At 41.4% G+C, this 26,744-nt stretch overlaps 1 protein-coding gene across 1 annotated transcript; it reads right to left on the bottom strand.

Moving 5' to 3' along the window:
• Nucleotides 1-26,744, bottom strand: LOC104910337 (dystrobrevin alpha-like). The gene is made up of 3 exons (XM_010708910.1): nucleotides 26,732-26,744; nucleotides 24,684-24,764; nucleotides 1-238 (listed from the first exon to the last, which is right to left on the bottom strand). The coding sequence occupies exons 1-3, from the start codon at nucleotides 26,742-26,744 to the stop codon at nucleotides 21-23; spliced, it is 312 nt and encodes a 103-aa protein (XP_010707212.1). The 3' UTR covers nucleotides 1-20.

Here is a 26,744-nt window from a genome sequence, read left to right as displayed (position 1 = left end):
ATGGGGGTATGAAAGCAGACTTACGGATCAAAGGCTGCTAGCAAGAAGTTGAGCAGTAAGCTGATGGACTGTTCTACATTGATCTGGTGGGTCGTCGGCATCCGTTTGTTGAGCTGGTAGAAAATAGTCGAAATCACAGCTTCCAGGCGAGCCACGTTGAGTTCGATGCTGGGATCCAGGTTGTTGAGGGCATTTTCCCGCAAGGCTTCTATCACGTTCCAAATGTCCACCAGGTGCACTAGGGGACAACACACAGTCAGAGGGACACGTTCCTAAATGATCACGCAGGAGGTGCTTCAGGAAACATTAAATGAATGCATACATCACCGAAAATTCAACTTTGTGGAGGGAAGAGCAAATAAAAACCAAATCCATAATAAACAAACCATATACTGTTACCGCAATCTGCAACGAGTACAACTTCAGCTCAGGAAATCACTCCTCATTGTATGAAGTGTTCGAGCAAAAATCTGTATTTCACTGAAACCACTGGAAGGAAAACACATGCTAATAGTTTTTCTGAATTTGTGTCTCTATGGATACCCATTTAGAAATTACTCTTAGATATTAATTTGCATAGCATATGGGCTTTTCAAGAGAACCTACGAATACTAAGTGCTTAACACACACTGACATTTTGAAAATGCTTTTCAGCAATTTGAACTGAAAGCAAAATATTTTACAGAAACAGAGTTGTAATTGAGTCAGGGCAGACAAAACTACATATAAATAGAGAACATGTAATGAGTGATCCCGAAGTCACATTTTGGTCTTCTAAATATATTTTCCAAATGATTTGTTAAATCTCTCTCTTGATCTCCTGATCTAGGCTGAATTTCACAGGGGCTGGTTATGCCTGCAAGGACAGCTGAAAGGACAATCTCTGCTCAGCCCTCATATTGTATCGAAACAGAGATCTGGTTTGCATAGCAGTGTTACAGTAACACAGTGTGTGATAGGCTTGCTGCAAATTGGCAATTCTTGAAGCGGGGGACCAAAAATCAAAAAGAAATGCACAGTCATTCAGAAGTTAGATTTAGTTTAAACACAACTAAAAGAATTCTTTTTTTTTTTTAATCTTAAGTATTACCTTCTTTCCTAAAAATTTCAATAAGAGATAAATCATGAGATTCAGGGTGCAAATTCTTTCTTTTTACCAGAGGAACTACCGTACAGTTTTTATTACTTAGCATAGTGATATGTCTTCATATCAAGAGCAACCTGTATCTGGATGGAGATGCATTTTATCGTGGATAGAAATGAATTCTAATCCTCATCATTATATTTTCAGTTGCTTGCTTTGCAGGCACGGTCTCAGACTGCAACGTGGCATGACGGTCTGATGGCAGAGAAATGTAAGCCAATACTAGTTAGATAAATGAAACTACACTGACTGCCTGTTCACTTAGTCTAGAATTTTTCCAATGACTGGGTTTCTTTACTTCTACCTCAGGAGAAAAAAATATCATTTCTATTGCCCTGCTACTGCATATGTAAGCTGCAAGCCCAAGGAGGAACATAGAGCATACAGGCAAGTGGCAATAGCAGCAGCAACTACTGAGGCATTATACAAGGTATTTTTCCCCTTCTTCTTGTTGCTCCCTAGCAAATAATTGGGAAAAATTGCAAGATGTAGTTCCATTGTTACTACACTAACTGCTTACTTGGCCTTTATACTAAAAGGAAGCTTCTACAGCCGACCTTGTCTGCTTGACCTTGTCAGGAAATCACCTTCAGAGAGCCATCCTGAATGAAGGCAGGGGTGCGAACACACAGCCTCTCTGAACTCATCCTTTCTGTCTTTCAGGAAGTGCACATTCTCCAAAACAAATCCATTGTAAGACTCAGATCCTGTTAATGCAGCCATTCCCATTCAAGCAGTTTTCACTGTCAAGTTGCCACTGAGGTAATCTCAGTAAAGAGGAGATGAACAATCCTAGAGAAGACAGGCTGTACATAACAACTGCTCCTTGCTAGGAGGCTTCTCCACATAGCTCAGAAAACAGATTAGGCAGAGGACAGAAGTCGTCACCAAAATGCAAGCTACTGTCTCGTCCAGGAGAGAAGTTAATGAATTTCCCAATCTGGCTCACCAGCATAAGGTAGCAAAGAAAGAAATACAGAGCAATATGCTGGAAGATGCAGCAAGAGGCTGGCCCTCTTGCACTTATTCTGTGGCCTTACTATGAGGGAAATGGTAGGCAGAAAGCATAAGGTTGACTGTGAGGTTTCCACCAGGGTCCAACTGCTGCACGCCATGAGATTGGCCTCCAGCAACAGACAAAAGAGATGAAGGAGAAGGTGCTTCCACCAGTAGTTTGGGGGTGCTGGGGTTTGTGTGCCAACTGTCAAACCTGGGCTGCAGCTACACTGAGAGGTGGCAGTGTGAGCAATGACAAGGCATAATGAATAGGAGAAAGGGAGAAATACCCACACAGATGGCTAACCTTAACTTGAGGCTACACTAGCAAGATAGCAAACCCAGAAAAAGCACGAACAGGGTTACCAGCTGAACAGCACTGCTGACCAAGGCAGAAATTCCCAGGGCAATCCAAACATAAATACAGAATAAGGATGTAAAATCAGCAACATTGCGGCCAGTAAGAAGGGACAAACAGGGAAAGGCTGATCATCTGAGAGTGGATGAGCATAAGTGGAAAAAAAGCCCGCAGCATGACAGTGGAAGAAGGGAATATAAAGGACAACAAATCATGTCATTGGAGCTGCTTGGGGTACTCCTCAAGCAGCTCTGCACCTGATCAGTGCAGAGAAATGAAGAACGCAACAAGCCTTGTCCTGCCCACATGCATATTTCACAGAATCATAGAATTGTAGGGGTTGGAAGGGACCTCTAGAGATCATCGAGACCAACCCCCCTGCCAAAGCAGATTCCCTACACCACATCGCACAGGTAGGCGTCCAGGCGAGACTTGAATATCTCCAGAGAAGGAGACTCCACAACCTCCCTGGGCAGCCTGTTCCAGGGCTCCGTCACCCTCACCGTAAAGAAGTTCTTACGGTGCCAAACTTCCTATGCTCAGCTTATGTCCGTTTCCCCTCGTCCTGTCTCCACGTACCACTGAAAAGAGACTGGCCTCACCACTATGGCCGCCACACCTCAGATATTTATAAACCTGGATCAGGTCCCCTCTCAGTCGTCTTTTCTCAAGGCTAAACAGACCCAGTTCAACTTAGCCTTTCTTCATAGGGGAGATGCTCCAGGCCCTTCACCATCTTTGTGGCTCTCCGCTGGACTCTTTCCAAGAGATCCCTGTCTTTTTTGTACTTGGGAGCCCAGAACTGGACACAGTACTCCAGATGAGGCCTTACCAGGGCAGAGTAGAGGGGGAGGATCACCTCCCTTGACCTGCTGGACACGCTCTTTTTAATGCACCTCAGAATGCCATTGGCCTTTTTGGCCACAAGGGCACACTGCTGGCTCACGGCCAACCTGTTGTCCACCAGGACGCCCAGGTCCCTCTCTGCAGAGCTCCTCTCCAGCAGCTCATCCCCCAGCCTGTATTGGTGCATGCAATTATTCCTCCCTAGCTGTAAGACCCTACACTTGCTTTTGTGGAACCTCATCCGGTTTCTTACTGCCCAGCTCTCCAGCCTGTCCAGGTCTCGCTGAATGGCAGCACAGCCTTCAGGCGTGTCAGCCAATCCTCCCAACTTCGTATCATCAGCAAACTTGCTGAGGGTGGCCACTATCCCCTCATCAAGGTCATCGATGAAGATGTTGAACAAGACCAGACACAGCACAGACCCCTGGGGGACAGCACTGGTTACAGGTCTCCAGCCAGACTCTGCACCACCAACGACGACCCTCTGCGCTCTGCCAGTCAGCCAGTTCTCAATCCATCTCACTGTCCACTCGTCTATCCCACACTTCCTCAGCTTTGTTATAAGGATGTCATGGGAGACAGTATCAAACGCCTTTCTAAAATCAAGGTAGATTACATCTACTGCTCTTCCCCCATCCACCCAGCATGTGACAGCATCAGAGAAGGCCACCAGGTTGGTCGAGCACGACCTCCCCTTGGTGAACCCATGCTGACTACTCCTGATAACCTCCTTTTCTCCCAGTTGTCTGGAAATGGTATCCAGCACAAGCTGTTCCATCACCTTTCCAGGGACAGAGGTGAGGCTGACAGGCCTATAATTACCCGGGTCTTCCTTCTTGCCCTTTTTGAAGACCGGAGTGACATTGGCTATCCTCCAGTCTTCAGGGACCTCCCCTGTTGTGCAAGACCTCTCAAAAATGATGGAGAGAGGTTCGGCAATGACCTCCGCCAGCTCCCTCAGCACACGTGGATGCACCCCATCAGGTCCCATGGACTTGTGGACCTTAGTACTGCCTAGGCGCTCACGCACGTCCTCTTTCCTGACTAAAGGGAAGTCTCCCATTCCCCAGACCCTCTCCCTAACCTCCAGGGTGTGGGATTCCTGCGGGAGAGCCTTTTCACTGAAGACGGAAGTAAAGAAGGCATTCAGTATCTCTGCCTTCTCAGCATCCCCCGTTACCAGAACCCCCCTCACTTAGTAAGGGGCCCACATTCTCTCTAGTTTTCCTTTTGCTGTTAACATACTTGAAGAAGCCTTTTTTCATTATCCTTTATCACTTTAGCTAGATTCAATTCCAGATGGGCTTTAGCCTTCCTCGTTGCATCCCTGCAGGCCCTGAGTACATTCCTATATTCTTCCCAAGTGGTCAGACCCTTTTTCCACATTTCATGGACCTTCTTCTTTCCTTTGAGCTTGCGCATGAGCTCCTTGCTCATCCACACAGGTCTCCTGCCACCTTTTCCCGATTTCTTGCTCACAGGGACGCACCGATCCTGAGCTTGGAAGAAGAGCTGTTTAAATGCTGACCAGCTCTCTATTTGGTTCACTTCTGTCCCTGCAGCATTTCTTTTCACATTGATACTACATTTCTCATAACACAGTCACATCCACAGTTAATTTTGATGATGGTTTTCAGAAGGGAAATATCCAGAGGCTAGCAGAATTGAGACTAATATCAGCACGCTAACACATTCAAGTGAAAAATATTGTTTTTAGCATTACCTCTAACTTGAAAGCCTCACAGGCTGTCCTGATGTTCATTCGTATGCCACAAAGGTAGGGCACACATCTAAGAAAATGATTTAGTGGAAACTGCATAGCAGCAACCGTCCCCCACCTACCATAAAGTATTAGTCTCACAGAACTGCTGTGCATTTGATACTATAAATAATTTTACTTGGCTTTTTTTTTTTTTCCCCAGAAATGTCTTGGTTCCACTTGAAGCCAAATAATCAACAATCCTATTGCACCATTTTATCTTTCATTTTACTCATGAATTTTAAATTTATTTTACAGAGGCTCCTTCCTGCAGAAGGAAATGAAAGATGGATAAGATCCAGACTTTTTAACATCTGCTAATTTTGAAAACATCTCTTTAAATCTCTAGCTCAAAATTACAAATAGAGTTTGCTAAATTGTTGTTATGAGGACTTCCCCAGCTTTTACTCAAGTTAGTTGTTATGGGCAAGAGTTTGGAACTCATCCACCTAAGCTTAATCCCTCCAAAATTGGTAAATTGAAAAGCATCTAAAATCAGCTACTGGAGACAGATGAGGTGAACGATGCTTTGAAGGTGCTTTTCTATTTCTTCATTGACTACAAAGCATACGACAACAAGCATACCTGAGATGTGACCTTAGGGCTGGCAAGGTTAGCTGAGATGAATCCCACACCTTGTTCTTTAAATAGTAAGGAAAGGTGCCTTTTTTGTTCTGTTTTTGTTCTGTTATGTGGCCTAGAATAATTAGGTTTTATAGAAAATACAAATAATAAATAATTTAATCTGTATAAAAAGCTATCAGATCTTACCATAGCCACCACCATGACCCTTGACCAAGCACTGACTGCATCCGGGTGGTACTGATCACTCAGAATCCTATTTTTTAAAAATGTACTTATGCAGTAAGCAAGCTTAAGTATTATACCACGTTGCCTAGCTAGGGTGGGAAAAAGCAGAGGCAAACATTGGCCTTTATAAGCTCCACTCTGTCCATCTGTACTATTAGAAACTTACGTCAGTTTCAAACTGCAGTTAATAAAGTATCTGTAGTGTCACACCCTTTTCAATGCAAAACCAGAATGTTAACCTTGCAAACTTCCCATAAGCTTGCTTCCCTCCCATTTTATTTTTCAGCACCTCTCCATCACTCCACTATGCCCATGCATTTATTTGCCCATCCCTCAGATTATCTTAATCTCATTGAAGAAGGTATTTCTCCTTACTTCGGAAAACATGTAGTGCAATAAAACCCGAATCTGATTTCTAAGTACTGTGGTGATAGGAAGTTTTCAGTGTAACCAGCTTACAAGTACTACACAACATTTTCTCTCCAAAAATCTGCCCTAATTCCTTCAAGAAAGTCAAACTGTAGGTTTATCTCAGCTTTCTGCAATGGCTACTGTGGCAGCTCTTGCTGCCTTGCCCACTTTTATACCACAAAAAGGGATTACCCTTCAACATGAGAAAAATGCCCTTTCTCAAAACGATATCCAAAGCTACAGATATCTGCTATTTGTTTCTACAGAGTCACCAGACTACCACTACACATCAGGAGCAAAAGCTGCTCATGTCTAGCATCTGTGCGGAGTTAAGGTGATTCAAAGATATACAGCCCAGCCAAACGTCAATTGCAAACTGCTGTGGTGGGTTCATCTGATGGGCAGCTGAACTCCCACTGCCTTCCTTCAAAGGAATAGGATAAAATAAGAAGAAAAAGGGCTGATAAGGACAGGGAGATTGCTCAACTATTATAGTTATGGGCAAAATAGAGTCAGCATAGGGAGATTAATGTAATTTATTACCTATTGCTAACAGACAACAGCAGTGAGAACTAAAAGCAAACTAAAAGCACCTTCCCCTCATTCACTCTCTTCTCCCTTCTCCTAAGCAGGGCAGGGAATGGGAGCTGAGCTCAGTCTGCTGCTCCATCATGGTCTCTCCCCTCCCCTGCCCCAGTGTGGGGTCCGTCTCAAATTGATCCTGTCTAGGCTTCCCACAGGCTGCAGCTCTCCAAGCACAGCTCCAACACAGGTTCATACCACAGCGCCTTTAGGAGTTGCTCCAATATGGCTTCCCACGGGCAGCAGCTCCCCCAGCCCTTCTGCCCCATCATGGGCTCCTCTCCATGCCCGAACCTGGGGCTGCTCTCGTGGTGGCTCTCTGCAGGCTGTGCCTCCTCGAGGCCTCATCCACCACACAGCGATCTCCTCCAAGGCTGCACATGGAGATCAACTCCACGGGGTACCCATGGCCTGCAGGGGACTTCTGCACTGACCTTGGTGCCTGTAGGGCTTTTCTCTCACACTTTATCACTCCTCTCCCAGCTGCTGCTGCAGTGTTTTTCCCTCTCTGAAATCTGCTCTCTCAGAGACACAAGCTCAGATCTGGCCACTGGCAGGTTCCTTTTGGAGAAGGCTAGAACTAGCTCTGACCTAACATGGGACTTCTCACAGCTACCCACCCCTGCCATGTAAGGGGTAGATGAACAGCACTACAGACAGCTGCCATTCTCTTATTCTACACAACAATCATTAGTAACAAATGCATTCTTGGAGGAGGCACAACCTGAATCACAGAGAATTAAGATTAATGTATGGAAATACACTCCAAATAACAAACGTTATTTTCTTCAGTGAACTACTTCATCTGGTAAAACAGCATTTGGAGAGAGAGACTCTTGCCAGTACATCGTAAATGAATTGGTCTCTCTGCAGCATTTAAGTGTGGATGGAAGACCACAGTCTCAGTCTGAAAAGTGTTTTGCATTTTCCTCTATCCAAAAAGCTTTTAGACATTCCTGAGGACTTACATCCTGCCATTCTCCCTTTATTTGTGTTCAGAACATCCTTTCCTATTGCTTTTTACTAATTTGTTACAATGAAAAATAGGAATTAGAAGCCACAGGACAGAATTCCACCATTCTACAACTCTGTCAGGAGACTGATTTTTGAAGGAGGTGTACTTGATAAATCTGGAGAGAAGTTTGGACAAAATTATGTTGCTTACTATAAATGCATATGACAATTTTACCAATTTTGATCTTCCTTTTCTCTCCCAAGAGTTCTTTAGCTTCTACATTAGGAAGAAATCAATGCATTTTTATTTTAATGGCTATCCTTAAAAAGCAGCTTTCTGTTCGGTAGATTACAGTATAGACAAAGTATATTTGAGTATACTGAGTACTTATCTCAGTATATCTGAGATAAGAGATGGACTATCCTTTTTTACTCAGCATAAAGCAAAGAAATTAAAATTTATTTATAAGGTGAAAAATGAAATCTTCCTCCCATCATGCAGTTTATTTATAGTTACCATGAGATACAGAACTGTGAGATAATCTTGGATATATCACTAATCTCAAAGGAGGCAGATTACTTCAAACATCAGCTGCCAAGAAATGCCGTTGCCTGAAGCAAGCATAAAAAAGAAAAGTGTAGTGGAAGTTATCTTCTAAGTGGAAAAAGCAACAATAAAAAAAAACCAAAAACAAAAACAACAGAATAAGGGTTTGTCTGCTTAAGCCTTCTCAAGATTAAACCAATTTACTTACGCAAAAAAAAAGAATCTTTTCTACAGTATTTTTTGTACTCCATCTGAACCATGAACTCTACAATGTTATCTTTCCATTTATTATTAAATGAACATGGAAGAGAAGACTGTGTTTAATCAAACAAGGGAAGCAACTAAATTATGGCTTTAATAATCAATTCAAATTTACTTAACTTACAATAGGCCTAACTGTGTCTAAAGTAAACATGCCCAACTGACAATTACCACAGAATTCTACCTTGACAGTGTTTGTTGGTGAATCTAAGAAAAACTTTTAAAGAAGTATTAACTTAAATCATTTCAAAAGCCTAAGGACACATTTCATTACAATTTTAGTTCAGCACAGTTCTTACAGATGCACCTGAGTTTAAACATACCAGCACTGTAATTTGAAATCAATGGCACTTGAATGTACTGCAGGTATTCAATGTGGATTTCATTAGAAGTGAACGATCTACGCTTCTTTGTCTAGCAATCTCCCAAATATTATAAAATGTTAGATGATTCTTCTCTTTCAGATTAGAATCCATGAATCCATCACCAATGAGGGTGTGCAGCCATTTGTCATCATCACTGTTGTGAAGCCCTGGGAAGTCACTCACTCTTTCTGCTTGACTTCTCTTTTCTGCTGCCAGGAGGGTAATGGAGCACTGAACAAGGTGTTTTCCCACTACAGAACACCTGTTTGTGGCCACGCTGCCCCTCATACCAAGCAGCTGCAGCATGTTCAGTAAAAGCCTTAATGTTTGTCCTACCACTATGCAGACCAAAGTGCCAACTATGATGGCTTCACATTTTCTGGTGCCAAATTACATGAAAAAGAAAATGTAACAGGGTGTTAGGTCTGTTTGGCTAAAAATGAGGTATTCCACTCTTTGGCTGGATATGTCTGGCGACAGATGTCACCCTCCATAGCCTGGCACACCCAGGCTAAGCTCACTGCCCAAATATCTGAACCTGCTCCTGGAAATGTCTTCTATGTTCTCCTCTACCTCCCTCATCTGCTTCTGCTGCCAGACACAGTTTATCCAGCACAGTGACTTCCAGCACAGCTGGGCACCCGCTGGGCAGCTAATCCAACAGGCACGGCATGCCCTAAGCTAGTTTTGAATGCTTTGCAAGCTACTAACAGCTCTTGGGCTGGTCATCATTGCTTACCAAAAACTCAAGAGTGGTGGACATCCAGGTTGTTGCCACAGGAGTTCTTTTATTACACATATATATATTATAATTTGTGTGTGTGTATATATATATATATATGTATGTGTGTGTATATGTACGCACACAAATTATAATTGCATCTTCCTGCTACTTCATGTGATTTCTAGTTTGTAGATGCAGCGATTCTGAGTAAATACTTCAAGCTTAAAGAAGCATGTAACAAAACATTCAGAATACTTACAGACATGCTATTCTGATCCCCAAATGCTTTAATTTTTTTGAAATATGTGTATCCCCGTGTAATAGTAAGAAAGGTTGTAAGAGGATGATACACTGAGGTACTGATAATCTAGAGCAACCAGAGACAACATTTCTGTATTTCTTTGTAGAAATCGAGTTCTCAAAAACTGCCCAACTCAAGCTGAATTTGGCAAGGAATGTGAAGGGTAACAAGAAAGGCTTTCATAAGCACATCAGCAGAACAAGCTTAGGAAAACGTAGGCTGAACGGGGTGTGGCACCTAGTGACAAAAAACATGGGGAAGGCTATGCTTCTTGAAGCCTTCCTATCTAGTCTTTACTGACAAGCTTCATCTTCAGGAAGATGCAGGTCCCTGTGACAAGTGGGACAGTCAAGAAGAGGATGACAATCTTGGTTGAGGTGTTCTGGAACTGGTTAGAGGACATTTAGACAGACTGGACACTCACAAGTCCATGGTACTTTATACGGGATGCACCCACAAGTGCTGAGGGAGCCAAGTGATGTTGTCACAGCAAGGCCACTCAATTACCTTTGAAAGGTTGTGGCAACAAGGCAAGGTTCTTGAGAACTGCGAGAAAGTTGGTGTTACTCTCTTTAAAAACAAGCAAAAGGATCCAGCGATCTAAAACTTCATCTCAGTCCACAGAAGGGGGATGGAGCAAATCTTCCTGAAGTCATTTCTAAGCTTGTTAAGGACAAGAAAACGACTGGGAGCAGTCAGTATGGAGTTATGAAGGAGAAATCATGCCTGACCAATCTGTTTGCTTTCCACAATGAAATGACTGCCTCCCTGGACAAGACAGAGCAGTGGATATTCTTTATTAAGGCTCTAGCAAGGCTACTGACACAATTTCCTATAATTTCCTCACTGAAAAAAATAACTACAGACTGGACAAGTGCAAAGTGAGCTACACTGAAAACTGTCTGAACCGCCAGGCTGAAAATCTTGTTAACAGTGGCACCAAGTCTAGCTGGAGGTCCAGCTGGAGGCCAGTCACTAATGGCATACCCTGAGGCATAATACTGGGGCCAAAGCTGTGGAACATTAATGACCAGGATGATGGGACAGAATGCATGCACAGGCAGTATTCCTAAATTGCTGCCAAAGCTGGCTGCTGGATGCCTGGAAATCTATAGGACAAAATATAGAGCTGAGGTGATGGATTTCAGGGAAAAAGTTTTAAAAGTTCTTCAGTCCGAATTCTAGGCTTGCATTCTTGTATCCTCACCTACTGTTCTGCCCAGAGTGAAAAGTGAGTTATTTTAAAGCCTTTTGAGATTCTGATCACTCAGCACATTAAACAAATGTGTCCTGTTGGACATGCCTGTCAACTTGGCCAAGTGCTATTAATGAGGAAGAACTGCTAGGATAACAATATGCTGAAATGTGGTCTTTTTATCTTTAATATGGCAACCAGTAAAGCCACCAATGTGTAAGATCACATGGAGATCTCCAGTAAAATTATAATCATCTACGTTAATTACATTTACAATAAAAGCTCCTTCTTCCCCCTGCTGTCTCTTCCCGCCTATTCTGTCTCACCTGTACTGACAGAAGGGCTCTGTGTGGGTGGCTGAGGAGGCCAACAGTCTCCCCAGCAAGCACTGCTAATGAGAGTCGATCCTGTAAGGGAGAGCAGGGGGCAATGCATCCCACAGCGCTGGGCTGGGGAAACGGCTGCCACTGCTTTTCACCCAGCGGCTGGGAAAGGGGATCCTTTTTTTTTAAAACACACTTGGAAATCATTTATTTGAAATGCTGAATAAAGTATGACATACATAAATTAAAATAAGAAAAAAACATAACTCTAAGCTCCTTAACGTTTTTATGACAAACAGGAGAGAACACTCAGTTAAAACACTGCTCTGTTAGTAGAAGTCACGTAGCTTAAATCCACACATTATATACCACTTAACTGTTTTAAAAACTTAAACACATTCATAAGTCAAAGACCAGCGTGTCAATAGCAGACCTGCTGATATCTATATTCCATATCCAGAAACTTTGTAAATTCTGCCCAAAATGACAATGGTACCCTTAGATTATTCATCTTCCTTATTTTTTAATCTCTCTCCCTAACACTATTCTAGTAAGAAACGCCTCATTTGAGGCACTGTGCAATCAAGCCTGAACGTGACAAAGTATTTCCTTCAAATGGGCATATGAGGTAACAAAACTTGGTCAGTAAACATGGATGATACAGAACAGCTTTCTCATTTCTCTTAAAATAAGGGTAATTTGCCTTACATCTGAGTTTGTATCTCATTAGTAAAACTACAGCATTTCAAAATTCTAATTAGATATAATTCTTCTGTAATATACTGCAATAAAAATACATTAGGAAGATGTCTCTGTACTCCCAAAAGGAGGTAAAACAACTTCCAGCATTGGGTGATACCGTATCTGCAGCTGATTTTCAAAACATCATCTCTGTTATACCTAACTGGTGACAGAAAATGAATTATGGAAACTTTCAAAAAAGCGTTTCCAGGAAAAAGAAAAAAACATGGTCCAGCACTCCTATTTATGAGATTATACTAGAAGTTCAGAAATGACTGAGTGTCTGAGAAGAAAGCTATAATTTTACAGCCTGGCACAAGCTTCTGTGCAATAATCCAAGGCAAAATAGCTTTTAAAGAAAAGGCAGAACAAAGTGCATAAGCATTCTGTTCATCATAGCCTTGACCACAGGATGGCACTACTGGGTGCATTTTAGTAAATGCAGCACACATTGGCTATTAAATTTTAACTCTGTATTGGCACAGCGTCAACCAAACTAACACAAATCAAAGGTTGTGTATTCCTACTGCTGTCCCCAGAAAACTGCCTTGTCCATGAATTTAGCTGAATATGTGCTTGGAGATTCGACAGTGTGAACATCCTATAAAGGCTATCACATTTGATAGGCAAATAATGCTAAGAGGTAAAAAAAGGGCAGAATAATCTTCATGTTGGGTGTCCTTTTTACGGTGATAAAATCTCCTCTGGAAATATGTTTCTTCAAGTGCCAACTCTGACTAATACCACATCTTATTCTCCTAAATAACTCCACTTTTTTCTTTTCTTCGGTACAACTGCTTCCAGCTGCCCTCTACCCCTCAGAACCTCTCCATACCACAAGAGACCTACACCTGGCTCTAACCATGTTACCTGCAAGCAGCAAGTGTAAAGAGAATACAAATGCTGAAAAGCTGAGTTACTTACATTTCCCACTAAACTTGAATTAATATATGTTACCAGCTCTAACAATACAAAGTATTAGCCCTGCTCTTACAGTAACTGCTGCTTTCCTTAAAATCCCTGATACTGGAAGCTCGTGATGGCAAGTAGATATTCAGCTTAACAGGTCTTTATAACCCTTTCCTCTCTCATGGCCATAGAAAAAAGTTGACATTACGATGGCAACCTTTAAAGTTCAGTCATACCACAAAGGTCAGAGAAAAAGAACGAGCACTTATTATACACTCAAAACTGCTTGAAGACAAAGCTCTTCCTCGGTTCATCTTCTGCTTTTCAGAGTTTGACTCATGTCATTTTTTTGTTCTTAACTTTTTTTAATTTAGGATTGGCAAGACTGTAAACAACAGGGTACAGAATGCTATTGAATGAGGAACTGCACATCTCCCTGAATATGAAAGTAGTATTTTGCACATAAGCATATTGTTAAGCTGATCCTTTTTATATTAATTTAATTCATTTCTTATGTAACATGGACTGAATTTGGCCCACAAAATTTTCATCAAAATAAAAATAACTAGAGAAATATTTAAATTCAACTTAATCCTTGAGTAAACTTGCTGATAGCAGAATTGTATTTTTCATACCCCAGAACATGTGCCCCACATGTGAAAGTGACACACAAAAAAGAGACGATATATGTCCCTCTCCTCTGTTCTCAGGAGGTAAGACCAATCCAGAGAGCTGTAGGAGCCCTTAATTTATGAGGACAAAATCCCAATATCAACCTCAGCTGTTAATAGCGAGAGCCTTGCGATAAAGTTGGATGTTCCTGTAGCACATGGGACTTAAGTGAAAAAAACATCTTATGGCTAAGGTCACAGTGACAGTTCAGACTCCAACCTGATTTAATCCCTTGCTGAGATTGGTAATGAAGGTGCTCATTACTGCCACAGGTTCAAACTTTCACATTTAAACATCTATTACATTTGAAAACAGGACAATTTATTTGCCTAAGAACTCTTTTGGTATCTGAGTTACAATCAGCTCTGAGATGGATCCTGGTATCCTGAAGATCCTTTTCTTTATATTGAATTCATTTGAAGAGACAATGTCTAATTCATGCAAACTATACAGAACATTTGACCAAATCCTATCTCTGTGTTCACATAATCTTTGAACATTTCTCTCCTGCCGTTACTCATACCCCAAGCAATGCCTTCCCCAAGAGCCAGCACTCCAGTGTCTGGCTGAATCATTCAGAAACCGTAACTCCAGAACCAGGTGGCAATTACAGTGGTTCCTATTTCAGTGATCTGTGGAACCATGCACTAAACCATCACGTTTCGTAAGGAGAGAGACTTGAGGATTAGGCCAGGAAAAGGAGAAAAGCTCCAGTTAACACAAACACTGCTCAACAATCAGCAACAATGAAAAAGGAAGCAAAAACACAGAATGTAAAATGACAGATAAGCAGGATTTAGATGAAGTACCACACATCTATATCTCTTCTCCTCTGTGTGACAGAAATTCTCTAATGATGTTTTCAGGGCCCCTAGATGGAGTAAGAGCCTCGATGTACATGGCCACTTAGCTGTCATCCTTTACACACACAATCCTTAAAGATATCCTACAAATTCAAGACAAAATAAAGAGTTTCGAGGTAAAATGGGCATGAATGAAACAGGGAAAACTACATCTGAGGAAGATCAGCACCTTTACAAGAGATGTACTATGATACTAGCATTTACTTCATTTATTGTACACTGAGTTCATCCTCTTCACACAATACATACTAAGAGACTGATTCACTCCTTTCCTCATGACACAGTAATGTCAGTGAATTCAGCAGACTTTCAATTTGTAAAGGCTGAATATCCCCAGAACTTCTGCTGGAATTAGCCACACTTCACCCAGTGATGGGTCTGAGACTGCTGGCAGCTCCCCTGCTACAAGTCTGTTACAGCCAACAACAATATCACAGGTATAACTTAACTTGAATTTGGCCTCACAGTGGTTTAATTCAGCACAAACAAAACTGTCTCTGCAAAGCTATTGTACATAACAAACAAGTCAATGATGGGAAGCTGAACGTTCATTGTGTAGCATCCCATAATCATAGTGAGAGCAGCACACACTCAGGACAATATATTATGCAGTCTCTTCACACTTTTAAAGGTGGGGAATTATTTTTATGGCCAACATCTTCTGTTCTCACGATTTGTCCTGGCAGCCGTATATATGCCGTATGAAATCTTCCACTAAGACTAACAGAAAATGATAGTAGGTACAGCTGGTATGTAAAAATAGGTAACAGTTAAACTCAAGCTTCTCTTTGAATATTCTGGGCACTATGAAGTTGACCTATATTATTAGAGGTACACAAATTGTCTTTTGGTTCAACTCTGAATACAAATGAACATGGTTTTAGAAGGAAAAACACTTTGGGAATTTCAGAAGCAGTGCATTACAGTAAAAAACGAGGTCAAGCCCTACATTCTGACTTCCCTTCTTTACACTACTTGCTCTCTTCACCCTAAAGAAGCCCACAGCTGCTGAGAACATTCACCACACACAGCCAGCATTGCTGATGGCTCCACAGCGGTTTTATTTGGGAATGTTACTGGAGATGGAGTCTGAAAGGGAATGAAGCAGGGAATGAGGAAGGTCAGGAGATACATGAGATCACCTAGGAAAGACTGCAGAGGAGACAACTGATCAGGAAAGCTGCATAGTGCTTGGCCATTATTCAGAGCTATGTGACAGGATCAAACCCAAAAAACAGCAACAAACAAACCAACCAACCACCAACCCTCAACAAAATCCAACTCAGCAGATGCTGTGGAAAAGGACACTTTTAATCCAATGCTATAGGACATGGACAAAACGCTGGAGCTTATCTTCTCAGAAAAACAGTTTTCTGCAAGGGCTTCAAAATTGTACTCTGCTCTCAGGTATGGATGGAGTTCATGTATAGCTCCTCGAGAATTTCTGCTCTGAGTTCACAATAGAGGCAGAGTAGGTTTGAAATGAGGGACTGGAGCTCCCTAGGAACAAAGTACTGCAATTACCCAGCTTACTGTTATCTGCTCCAAGGAAAACTTCTATTTTGTTTATTTCCCCTTTCCTGGATAAATATGATGTCAAATGGTAAAAGCTGAGAGAATGACCAACGTGACAGACATGAAGTCACACTGCTTAATGCATTCTGGCACCTTATGGAGGTACTCACATGACACCGGGAGAACCCAGCAAAATACCCATGTGGGTAAGACAGTCTCAAGTGTAAGAGAGAATGTGCCTGAAGACAGGCTTCTTGCAGCCAACAGGGAAATAGTGGAAAGAGCAGTTAAAAGCGTAAGAGTTGCAGAGAAGTCAGAGATAAAATGCATGCTACAGGTAATGAGGTAATCCTGAAGAAGGGGCAGAGAAATGATGATGGCGGAGATTTAAAAATATAGCTACAGAAGGAAAAACACAAGAGGGCAAAAGAAGTAAAAGCTCTCACGTGAAGCAGAAGCAGCTCCCAGACAATACAGCAATTCTATTATCACCAAGATACCCATTTGTTTTCATGAGATTGCATGTCTGCATGTGTGTGCATTTTGCAATTTTCAGAATATCTAGAAGAGTACTAAGTTAGTAATTGTTTATTTTCTTTCGTTGTGAATTTTCCCTAGGAGGAACAATGTGAAATAGGATGCATTTTCTGGTTTTGGATATCTAAACCAAAGCATGCTGGGTCAAAGGTGACTAATGCCTGACACCAGGAACAGATGTTCAGAGACAGCAGCTGGTGAACTGAACAGACTGCCCAGTCTCAATCTCAAACCTGTATCAGAACAGCCATCAGAGATAATGCAGGGAACGGCAGCTGTAGCAGAATTCAGGAAGTCAGTCAGAAAAGATTTTCAGCTGTGATCCAATTACAAAGCTGTCTGCATAGAACTGAGGCTGAGTCACTGGTGTCGTGGAGGGCAGCCTGTAGGTGTACTGGGGACGTGGCCTATCTATGTGCCTGCCAACTTCTGACTCAAAGGATGCCAATCCAGACATCTTCCTCTGCAAGGGACAAAGTAATATTAGCTGACAATTTTCTGCAACTCAGTTCTTAACAGGAGCTACTTGGAATAATGGGTGTGGCTGAAAAATCAGTCTGGGAGCACGCAAAGACCTGAGAGTTTAAGATATGCAGCCTTGTTTGTTTCACTCTTTTTGACACTGAAATGAATTCCAAATGTCCACTGACAGTTCTTATGCTAATCATGAATGAGATGGAATTGCAATGGCAGCCTTTAAAAGCAAATAATCAGGGATCTGAGACACTGCAATCCCTCACGTAATAACAGTCCACTTTGTGCCAACATCGAAGGAAGGCTGAACTGCAATCAGTCCTGTGGAACATGTCAAGTATACAGCTTATATGACAGGTATTAGGATCTGTCAAGCACATTAACAAACTTTTACAGTTAAAAGAAGAAAATCTGAAACCATTTTCAAGATATTGTGCTGTGAATGAACACTTACAGCCTAAAATCTTTATGAAGGATTTGTCTGCAGGGAATATGCTAAATCAAGCCCTTTTGAACTTTTGATTAAATAATTGATGCATAATGCAAAATGTATAATATATGCATCTTTTTCCCATAGTTGCCTGGAAACCCATATGGGATGGTACTAGCAGTTCCAAGAGCATTTAGTCTCCAAGTCGCTAGTAAAGACAAAGGAACAAAAAAGTTTTCAAAATCATTAGCTCATCTTTCTTTTCATTATCCAAGTACTGCAGGATACCAGAATTAGTAACTTACACAATGTTCTTGTAATATAGCAATGTAATATAAAGTGCTATTTCTTCTTCATTTTTTTTTAAAGCTATATCTTCAGGAGCTACAAGAATGACTAAGTCTCAGTTTTCTTAAATAAGAAAACAAAAAACCTCAGGCCTCTACATTAACTTAGTAATACTAATAAGCAGATTGTAGAATATCCAAGAGGGTCAACAATGACAACAACAAAAATATAAGATTTCTAAGCAAATATCCCAGAAGACTGCTACTGAGAGTTTAGAAGAATATAAGGGTGCCATGATAAAAAATTCAAGAGGCAGAGTGTTTTCCCTGGAAATAATGTTTCAAATTGCAGCGAAGCAGACCTTTTACACTTCTCAAGTAGGCAACATTACTTGTCATTCAGCTTGACTGCTCTGTGACCCAGCCAGAAACCATCTTGTGCTTTATTGCTTACAGGATGGAATGAAAAACATGATAAAAACCTACAATGAGAACAGAACACTAACCACAGAACCCAACAATGTTGGGGGATTAAGTTATTTAACTTAAACAACTCTACAATTATGATAATTTGGAGGTTCCGCTTGTGATGGTCATCTGAAGAAAAGAAAGAATGAGGGGCAAGCACAGAAGTGCACAGGCTATACAGTCCTTGAGAACTACAAGGCACAATACTGCCACAACAAAGATCTTCATGGGATTCTTGCACACTATCAAACATTTCTTGTGGACTCCACTTCATGCTGGAGAAAATGAAGTTCCTTAATCAAAGAAATAATAGCTTTCTATTATGGTGGCAAGATTCTATGATTCTATGTCTTATTAAAGAGAAGCAATTCCTGCATCAATTAAAATATAAAGATGAAAGATTTGATGATGTTTATCAACAGGCCAGACCTGGACACTTCTGAACACCCTCCTGCTGTGTTCCCCAAAAAATAACTTTTTTGATAGTTAAGACCAAAGCACATTTTCTCATGCAGAACAGAAAGTTGAAACCGTATCCAGTAATGCCTTCCTAGGCCACTGGGGTAAAACAAAGGTCACAGCACCATTTCCCCTGCGGAATCAAGACTTGCATATCTTCATACCCTTTCCTTTTACTACAAGGACCACATACTGCAACACTTCATTTTGTGGGGAATGGCAAGTAAAATGGGAAAGCTTAAATACTTCTAAGCGTTAGTCCAGTACAGGAAAAAAAAAGAGACAATGACAGCATTCACTAGTAATTTTACTTTGATTTAATAAAACCAAAGCTTTTCTTAAAAGTGATTGCCATCCTGACAGGGGCTAGTAGCTCACAAAGGCCGATTACATCACTTTATACCCAAATTGCCAGTTTCTAAGACAAACCAGTTCCAGCAGCATTACAGAAGGTATAAGAGCACAGAAGGTAAAAAGCTTTAAGAAAAGTGTCTAAAAATAGTGTGTTTACAATAACTGTCATTCATTTTCAGTGGGAAATTATTATATTTCAAGAGGGTGAGAAATGATTCTAACTTAAAACAAATGTAAAAAGGCAGATCAGATCAGAGAAGCACCCGGGAGCATGTATGGGAATTAAGCTGACATGGAATTAAGCTGACATGCCTCCATGCTTGGCTGTGACTGCTTAAGCCCAGAGGAGGTAGGAGGAAGAGCAGGGTAGAGGTGGAGGAAGCTGCCCTGGACACTCACAAAGTCTCCATCGCAGCCATAGCAGCTACACTCCTTGTATGGAAACAGCTGTATTACAACTTGGATAAGACGACCAAACCAAACCAAATTCACTCACACAGAAAAATATCACAGGCAAAGACTCCAAAACCCTAAGGTGCTGGGATTAAATCACAAGAGGAAAAAAAAGCTTCCTTTTTGTCTGAACTAAGCGTCTGATTATAATCATTGGCATGGCTTCAGGTTCAAGCTTTCAACTGCCAATGATTTATTCTGATCTAGGGAAATCAGCAAAACGTGCTCTCTGCAGCTAGACTCATAGAAAAACCTCACAACACATTCAGAAGTTCACTGAGGACAGAAGCAGTTTTCCAGCTGTACAGTTCTGTACAAGTGAGTGATGTGTAATTGTATAATGGTTTTGATTACGATATGTTGCTATGTTCTACTCCTGCTGCCACCATAGCCCAGAGGGAATTTGCATGTTAACATGACATTTCATCTCAGATTGTTTCTCTGTATAAACAATTGGATTTTAATAAACCAACAGAACAAGGAGGACTGGGGATTACTGTGAATCATAATTTTTCGGTGTTTCCTGAAGACCAGTGAATGTTGAAAGATAAATGCAGCTGCATTATAACTGGACAGTCACACCTTCTTTTAGGAAAGCATTACTACTCTTGTGTGTCTGATTGTTATGGATAAACAGCTTTAAGTCAACACTGTCAAGATGGCATCTTCCTTACATGGTAAGAATGTACGCTGGATGTTTCAAAACCTGCTTCAACACACAGAAGGTCAAGTGAAGGACAATACCCTAATGCCCAGCTTTGAGAAACATCAGTCTGTAGGGTTTGAGTTCTGTGACTGCTACAGACCTCACAGTGCTCACCTGTGGCTTTCCTATCTCTCTCCTTAACAGTGGGTCTCCTTCACACACTAGAAAACATAGATGAAGTTTAGCCAGCTGCATTTTATACAGCACAGACATACTGTACTTTTGATCAGGTTTCCACACCTGCTTCCTCTGTGTTATTATCATCCCAAATAATGAAATTTAAGCTCAGATGATTAGAGCATTGCTATTCTTGAGACTATACTCAACATGAAGATCCCTGAGAGCAGTTACAGTCAGCTGACAGGCTCCTGCTTTACATTCTTAGATCTGAAGATGGTGCAGCCTCCAGGAGGGTATTCTCTGGGGTCTGTCTCTCCAAGACTCTTGTAATTCACTTGAAATTATTCATGCCCCCATCTTAAGTTCTTAAGATTTTCTTTTTCTTTTTTTTTTACAGTAGAGGATCTCCATCTTGTGCTGGTCTTTATGATTAAGAGAAGACCACTGCTATTGTAAGAAGATGTGCAAACTAATAAGCAAGTAGCACCTAATCATCTCTTTCTATACTGAACATTATCTAGAGTTTGTCTTTTCATTACTTCTATGCTTAGAAATTGTCATCAGAAATAGGTAAGCACAAAATGAATTTATATTCATATTGCAGTAGTAAAGCTTCCCAGCTTTCAGAATGCACACATGCAGAATTTTGTAGGTCTCTTATTTTTGGATGTTATATGTTTGCATCTCACATTTGGGTACTAGCAGGTTCAGAGGTATGCCCCAATAATTTGTCAATGTTATTGTTATTTATTGATAGCATCAACACAGGAAAAAAGAATACTTAAATCTGAAGGAAGCTCTCCTTAAAAAACAGCACTGCATTTTTTTCATATTTATGCACATATTTTCTTACTGCTATGAAGAATTTGTTGCTTCTCTGAAGAACGAAGTTGGACTGGATTCAATTCTGTTCTGTTTGACAAATAACAGCAATGACTGATATTGATTTTTTTCTCACACTGCTGATTTTATTTAAACTGGCTGTTGGTTTAAGTGCTCAGACAGATTTTTATGGAAGGAATATTCTTCACTTCTTTTCCTAAAGTTTTATAGAATACGTACAGTTTTGAAGGATGTTTTTAAAATATCTTTAGAGGTATCTTCCTCTTGAGAAAGTGAAATAATTCAATGGTATGATTAATTTGATCAACAAGTGCTAGTATTCAGAGCACAACATATGCAGTGGTGTTCTGGTAAATGGTGGTAAACTACCACCTTCTCTATAACTTTAGGCCACATGATTTGAATAGCTTAAGGAGAAATACTGCAGAGAACAGCTCTGAGATTGCCAATGCACCTTAACCCGTTACACAGTACTCACATCACCAGTAAAACCCACCCTAATGACGTAGGTTTCAGCAAAATACTCTTTGATAGTGAGAAGACTTCACAGTGGATGGCAGGGAGATGACCCTCTGAGTGTGCCTGCTTTAGAGGATGCAGAAACGAGCACTGCATTGTTTGTGATAAGCACAGCCACCTGATATCCTAGGACTGTCACACAGTGTTCCATACTAATGCGCACCTCAGGGTAAAAAAAAAAACCTGTGTTAATAAAACCTCTGCTTTTCTTGGAAGAGCCACTTCTGGCACTTTGAACAGCTCTTTGCTTCCATCCTCATACATCTCCAGCCTGCAGCCAAGAGCAGCTCTCTGCAATTTATTAAATTAGTTCTTTAAAAGAACCCCTTACACATACTTTTTCCAAGCAATTCTTTTTCCCAGTGAGTCTGGGCCACAGTGACTGAGCAAGAAGCTGGTCAAGGCAGGGCAGGAGAGCACAGCTGAAAGAAGATAAAGATGGCTTGGGTGACAGAAGGTGACATGCACAAGAGTAGAGTGCGACTGCCTTTGAGCTTTTCCTTCTTATATTCTCTTGTATATAAAAGAGTTCAGATACAACAAAGTTTTTTCCCTAGGTCACTTTTTTTCTCCCAATCTTAGTACTGAGTAGAGCTTAATGACGATTTCTGTAGGAAACAAGAGTCACTAACATGAGTCAGAGGTCAGACATTAACCATTTCAGACCAGTGCAGGTTCTGTGCTCTATGTTTAGAAGCTCTGCATTGGACCACCACTGCACAGTGAATGAGTGAGTCCTCTTCTTACCAGTGAGAGAAAGCTATGTGGGAGAGCAGCAGTCAGACAGAAATGAGAAGAAAATTGTACTTTATGGTGAAAATATATGCTCAATTCAGCCTGATCTAGAGCAAGACAAATTATTGGTAATTCCTAGGATGTTTTTGTTTAAGACTTTTTTTTTTCCCCAGGAAGGGCTGATACAGTGTGACTCTTGATGTAGGCCACTAAACCACTTATCAATGACAGCCAGAAGGCAACTACTGCCATGAGGGACTCAGTACAGACTGGTCAACTGAAGGCTGTGTGCATTGGTTCTCTAATATTCGATGTCAGAGGGAAATTCTTTACAGAGAGAGTGGTGAGGTGCTGGAACAGGGTGCCCAGAGAGGTTGTGGATGCCCCGTCCCTGGAGGTGTTCAAGGCCAGGTTGGATGGGACCCTGGGCAGCCTGGTCTAGTATTGAATAGGGAGTTTGGTGGCCCTGCATGTGGCAGGTGGGTTGGAGATTCATGATCCTTGAGATCCCTTTCAACCCTGGCCATTCTGTGTGATTCTGTAATTCTAATACAAAGAACAAAAAGAATAGTTCCACAGAAGCAGTTCACACTTAGAAGGAATAAAGTTGAGATTAACAACCAATATTATTAGCCAGTCAGCCACACCCAACAATGTTGCTATCTCATTCTTAAGCCTTTTCATTTTCTCTGCATACAGTTACCAAAGCAATTAGTGCTGCATCTTTGCTATCAGTGTCAACTTAATTAGATATTTTGGTCACTTCAGATTATTGAACTGTTACTATGAAAACGAAGTGGAAATTTCATCCTTTTAAACACAAAATCTAAAAAAAAAAATTAAAAACGAACAACTGAACACAGCATAATAGTGTCTTTCAATGCACTGTCTCCTGAATGGGTAGCTGCTGTGTAGGTACTAAGCCCCTCCTAAGTTTTGTGTCTGGCAGTCTGCTTGCAAAATGGTACTAATCTGTCAACTCATACTTCAGCTAACTACAAATTCAAAATATGAGAAACATACTGCAGAAGTGACGGAAAGACTAACTAGTTAATAATCTACTAAACACTCTCAAAAGACTTTTCTGTCACAGCTTTGTCCCTGTAGTGTGTATGGACAGCATGAATTAAACATTTCTGTAAAACAGACAGGTATAACCTCAAAACCTGGAACTCCCTTCCAAGGGGTTAATCCCTATCAACAGAACACTTCTTAATGCATTTATCACTGTGCATAGCACAAGCGCAGCCAGGCTGTCATTCTAGTTTAGATATGAACACCAAAAAACCTGCTCTCCCTGCATTCGTCCTCCTCCTTCTGTTTCTGCCAACAAGATCTTCCACAGGTAGGATGGGTTTCATTAAACTTAGTGTAGAAAGATTCAGTGTAACACATAAACCAAAACTCATCATTCTACATATTTGAACAATATTTTAGATGGAGAATAAATGATACAATCCGTAACAGGTTTTATATGCATTGAAATCCATTAAAGTTTATAGCTTTTCTCATGAATGTGCTAATAGAAATTGAAACAGTAAAGGAAGAGAGACTAGATCTCAGAAAAAATGCTAAAAAGATCACTAATCAAGTGGGTAACTTCTCGGGAATTAGAAGTTCTGGAAAAAACAGGGCTGACTAATACTGCACATACTTTGCTGCACCCCAGACAAGGAACAGAATCACCTTTATTCCATCACAGAGTTGCTATCACGCTTAATTTGCATGACTGCTCAAACCCCCAAGTATTACTTAAAAGAAAACTGGAGAACACAGTTAGCATTCATGTTAATTAAAGCTGCAGCCTGCATGAAGACCAGTGCTTCTGTGACTGAATCATGGGCATGTGAGAGACAAGCTCCTTATATAAACAGGCCAGTATTTGAAATCTTCCCAGGCACTCTGATTGGTGTCTTTTGCCATGCCAGGTCCAACAACCCCTTTTGGGACTGATCTGAAAGACAGACTGTAATGTAATGGAAATATACTACCAATAGTATAGGAAAGTGCTGACATACTTACAGTTGCATTTTTTCTGAACAAATCTAAGTTTACATGCTGTTCGGTAGGTGGACAAACGAATGCGATCCAGATCTTGAGCCCCTAGTGGAAGAGAATAACAGCAACATTTGTATGGAATATGACCTATCTTTCATAACAGGGAAAGCAGAGAATACAAAGAACACAGCAGTTGACTCATAAATTATTTCCAAGGCTATCTCGTTTGAAGGGAGGGTAGTGAGGGGTGGGCAAGAAGAGGTAGGTGTTAAAAGACTTTTGTGAGGGAAGGCAAGAAGTAGTCAGCCTACTGTGTCTGTCACTTTGAAGAACAATCTGGTCAAGCTGCAGGCTAAATGACAACCGCCAGGCTCCAACAGGATGAAAACCTTCATCTAATTTTAATATTTAACAAATAACTTTGGCTGACACGCCAGATCAGAATAAGGTATTGCCAGCAAACCAAATTAGAAACAATATTATGCCGTAAGTAATAGACTGATAGCAACCAGCAGAAGGAAGCAAAAATACTGCAAGGAGTTTGAGGCATCCTCCAATTCATAGATGTGTGTTCTCAGCGCTGGAGATCTCAAATAGTCAGCCCTCTGGCTCACACTGTGTGGTCCTGGCTGTTACAACTTAAAGATTCGGCAAGATTTCCAGAGCAGTTGTCCAGGAGATACAAGTAAAAGCTGACTGGTAGCTATTCCACACACAAAAGCAGCTCAAAGGGACCAAAACAGGGTCAGGATGTGACACACTGCCTTTAGGCATCTTACTGCTGTGTGTCACTCATAACATTTTCAAAGAATCTCAGAAAGGAGATGAGTAGGTTGTTAATTAAATGTTTCTCCTTCTTGGCTGTTATGTCGAACCCAAGAAGTATTGTTGCACAACTACAATATGGCCTATTAAACACAAGGCTGATTATTAATTCCATCACACATTTCAAGGAAATGTTCAATTGAATCTTTGCACATTTTCTTTTTCATGATTTTTTGACCCTAGAATAAAAGACTAAGAACTATCCTGTTCAGATGAGCAGCCTCCTAGGCAGGAAAGGTACCAACCTAAAATAGAGCTTCTTAAGGGACTGTCCACACAAAATGTGTCTACAAGATACACTTAGGCTGTAAGAAAAGTGGAGTGAAATATCACAGAATCATAGAATGGCTTGGGTTGGAAGGGACCCCAAAGGTCACAGAATTCCAACCCTGCCTTCCACAAAAAGGGCCACCAACCTCCAGGTGTGGTACTAGACTAGGTTGCCCCAGGCTCCATCCAAACTGGTCTTGAAAACCTCCAGGGAAGGAGCATCTAGAACCTCTCTAGGCAGCCTGTTCCAGCATCTCACTGCTCTGTGAAGAACTTCTCCCTGACGTCCAGTCTAAACCTTCCACTGAGCTTAAAACCATTCTCCCTTGTCCTATCACTGTCTACCCTTGTAAAAAGTTGATTCCCCTCCTGTTTATAATCACATTTTAAACACCGCAAGGCTGCAATAAGGTCACCCTGCAGACTTCTCCAGGATGAAAATGCTCAGCTCCCTCAGCCTGTCTTCATAGGGAAGGTGCTCTAGCCCTCTGATCATCTTTGTGGCCCTTCTCTGGACTCTCTCCAACAGCTCCCTGTCTTTCCTGTATTGAGGGCATCAGACCCAGACACAGTACCCCAGATGCGGCCTTACGAGGGCAGAGTAGAGGGGGACAATCACCTCCCTCGCCCTTCTAACCACCTCTCTTCTGATGGTGCCCAGGACAACACTGGCCTTTCAGGCTGCAAGAGCACACTGCTGGCTCACGTCCAGTTTTTCATCCTCCAAGACTCCCAGGTCTTTCTCCACAGGGCCACTCTCAAGGAGTTCTTCTCTCAATCCACATATGCATCCGGAATTACTCTGACCCAAGTGCAAAACCTTGCACTTAGCAACGTTGAACCTCATAAGGTTCACATGGGCCCACTATTTTAGTTTGTCGAGGTCTCCCTGGATGGCATCCCTTCTCTCTAACGTGTCACCGCTTGTGTCTTCACCACTCAGCTTGGTGTCACTGGCAAACTTGTTGAGAGTGTACTTGAACCCGCCAT

This window comes from Meleagris gallopavo, chromosome 3 (genome assembly GCF_000146605.3).
Source record: "Meleagris gallopavo isolate NT-WF06-2002-E0010 breed Aviagen turkey brand Nicholas breeding stock chromosome 3, Turkey_5.1, whole genome shotgun sequence".
Lineage (NCBI taxonomy): Eukaryota > Metazoa > Chordata > Aves > Galliformes > Phasianidae > Meleagris > Meleagris gallopavo.
The sequence above is the reverse complement of the archived record's forward strand: the minus strand, read 5'-3'. Positions and strand labels throughout refer to the sequence as shown.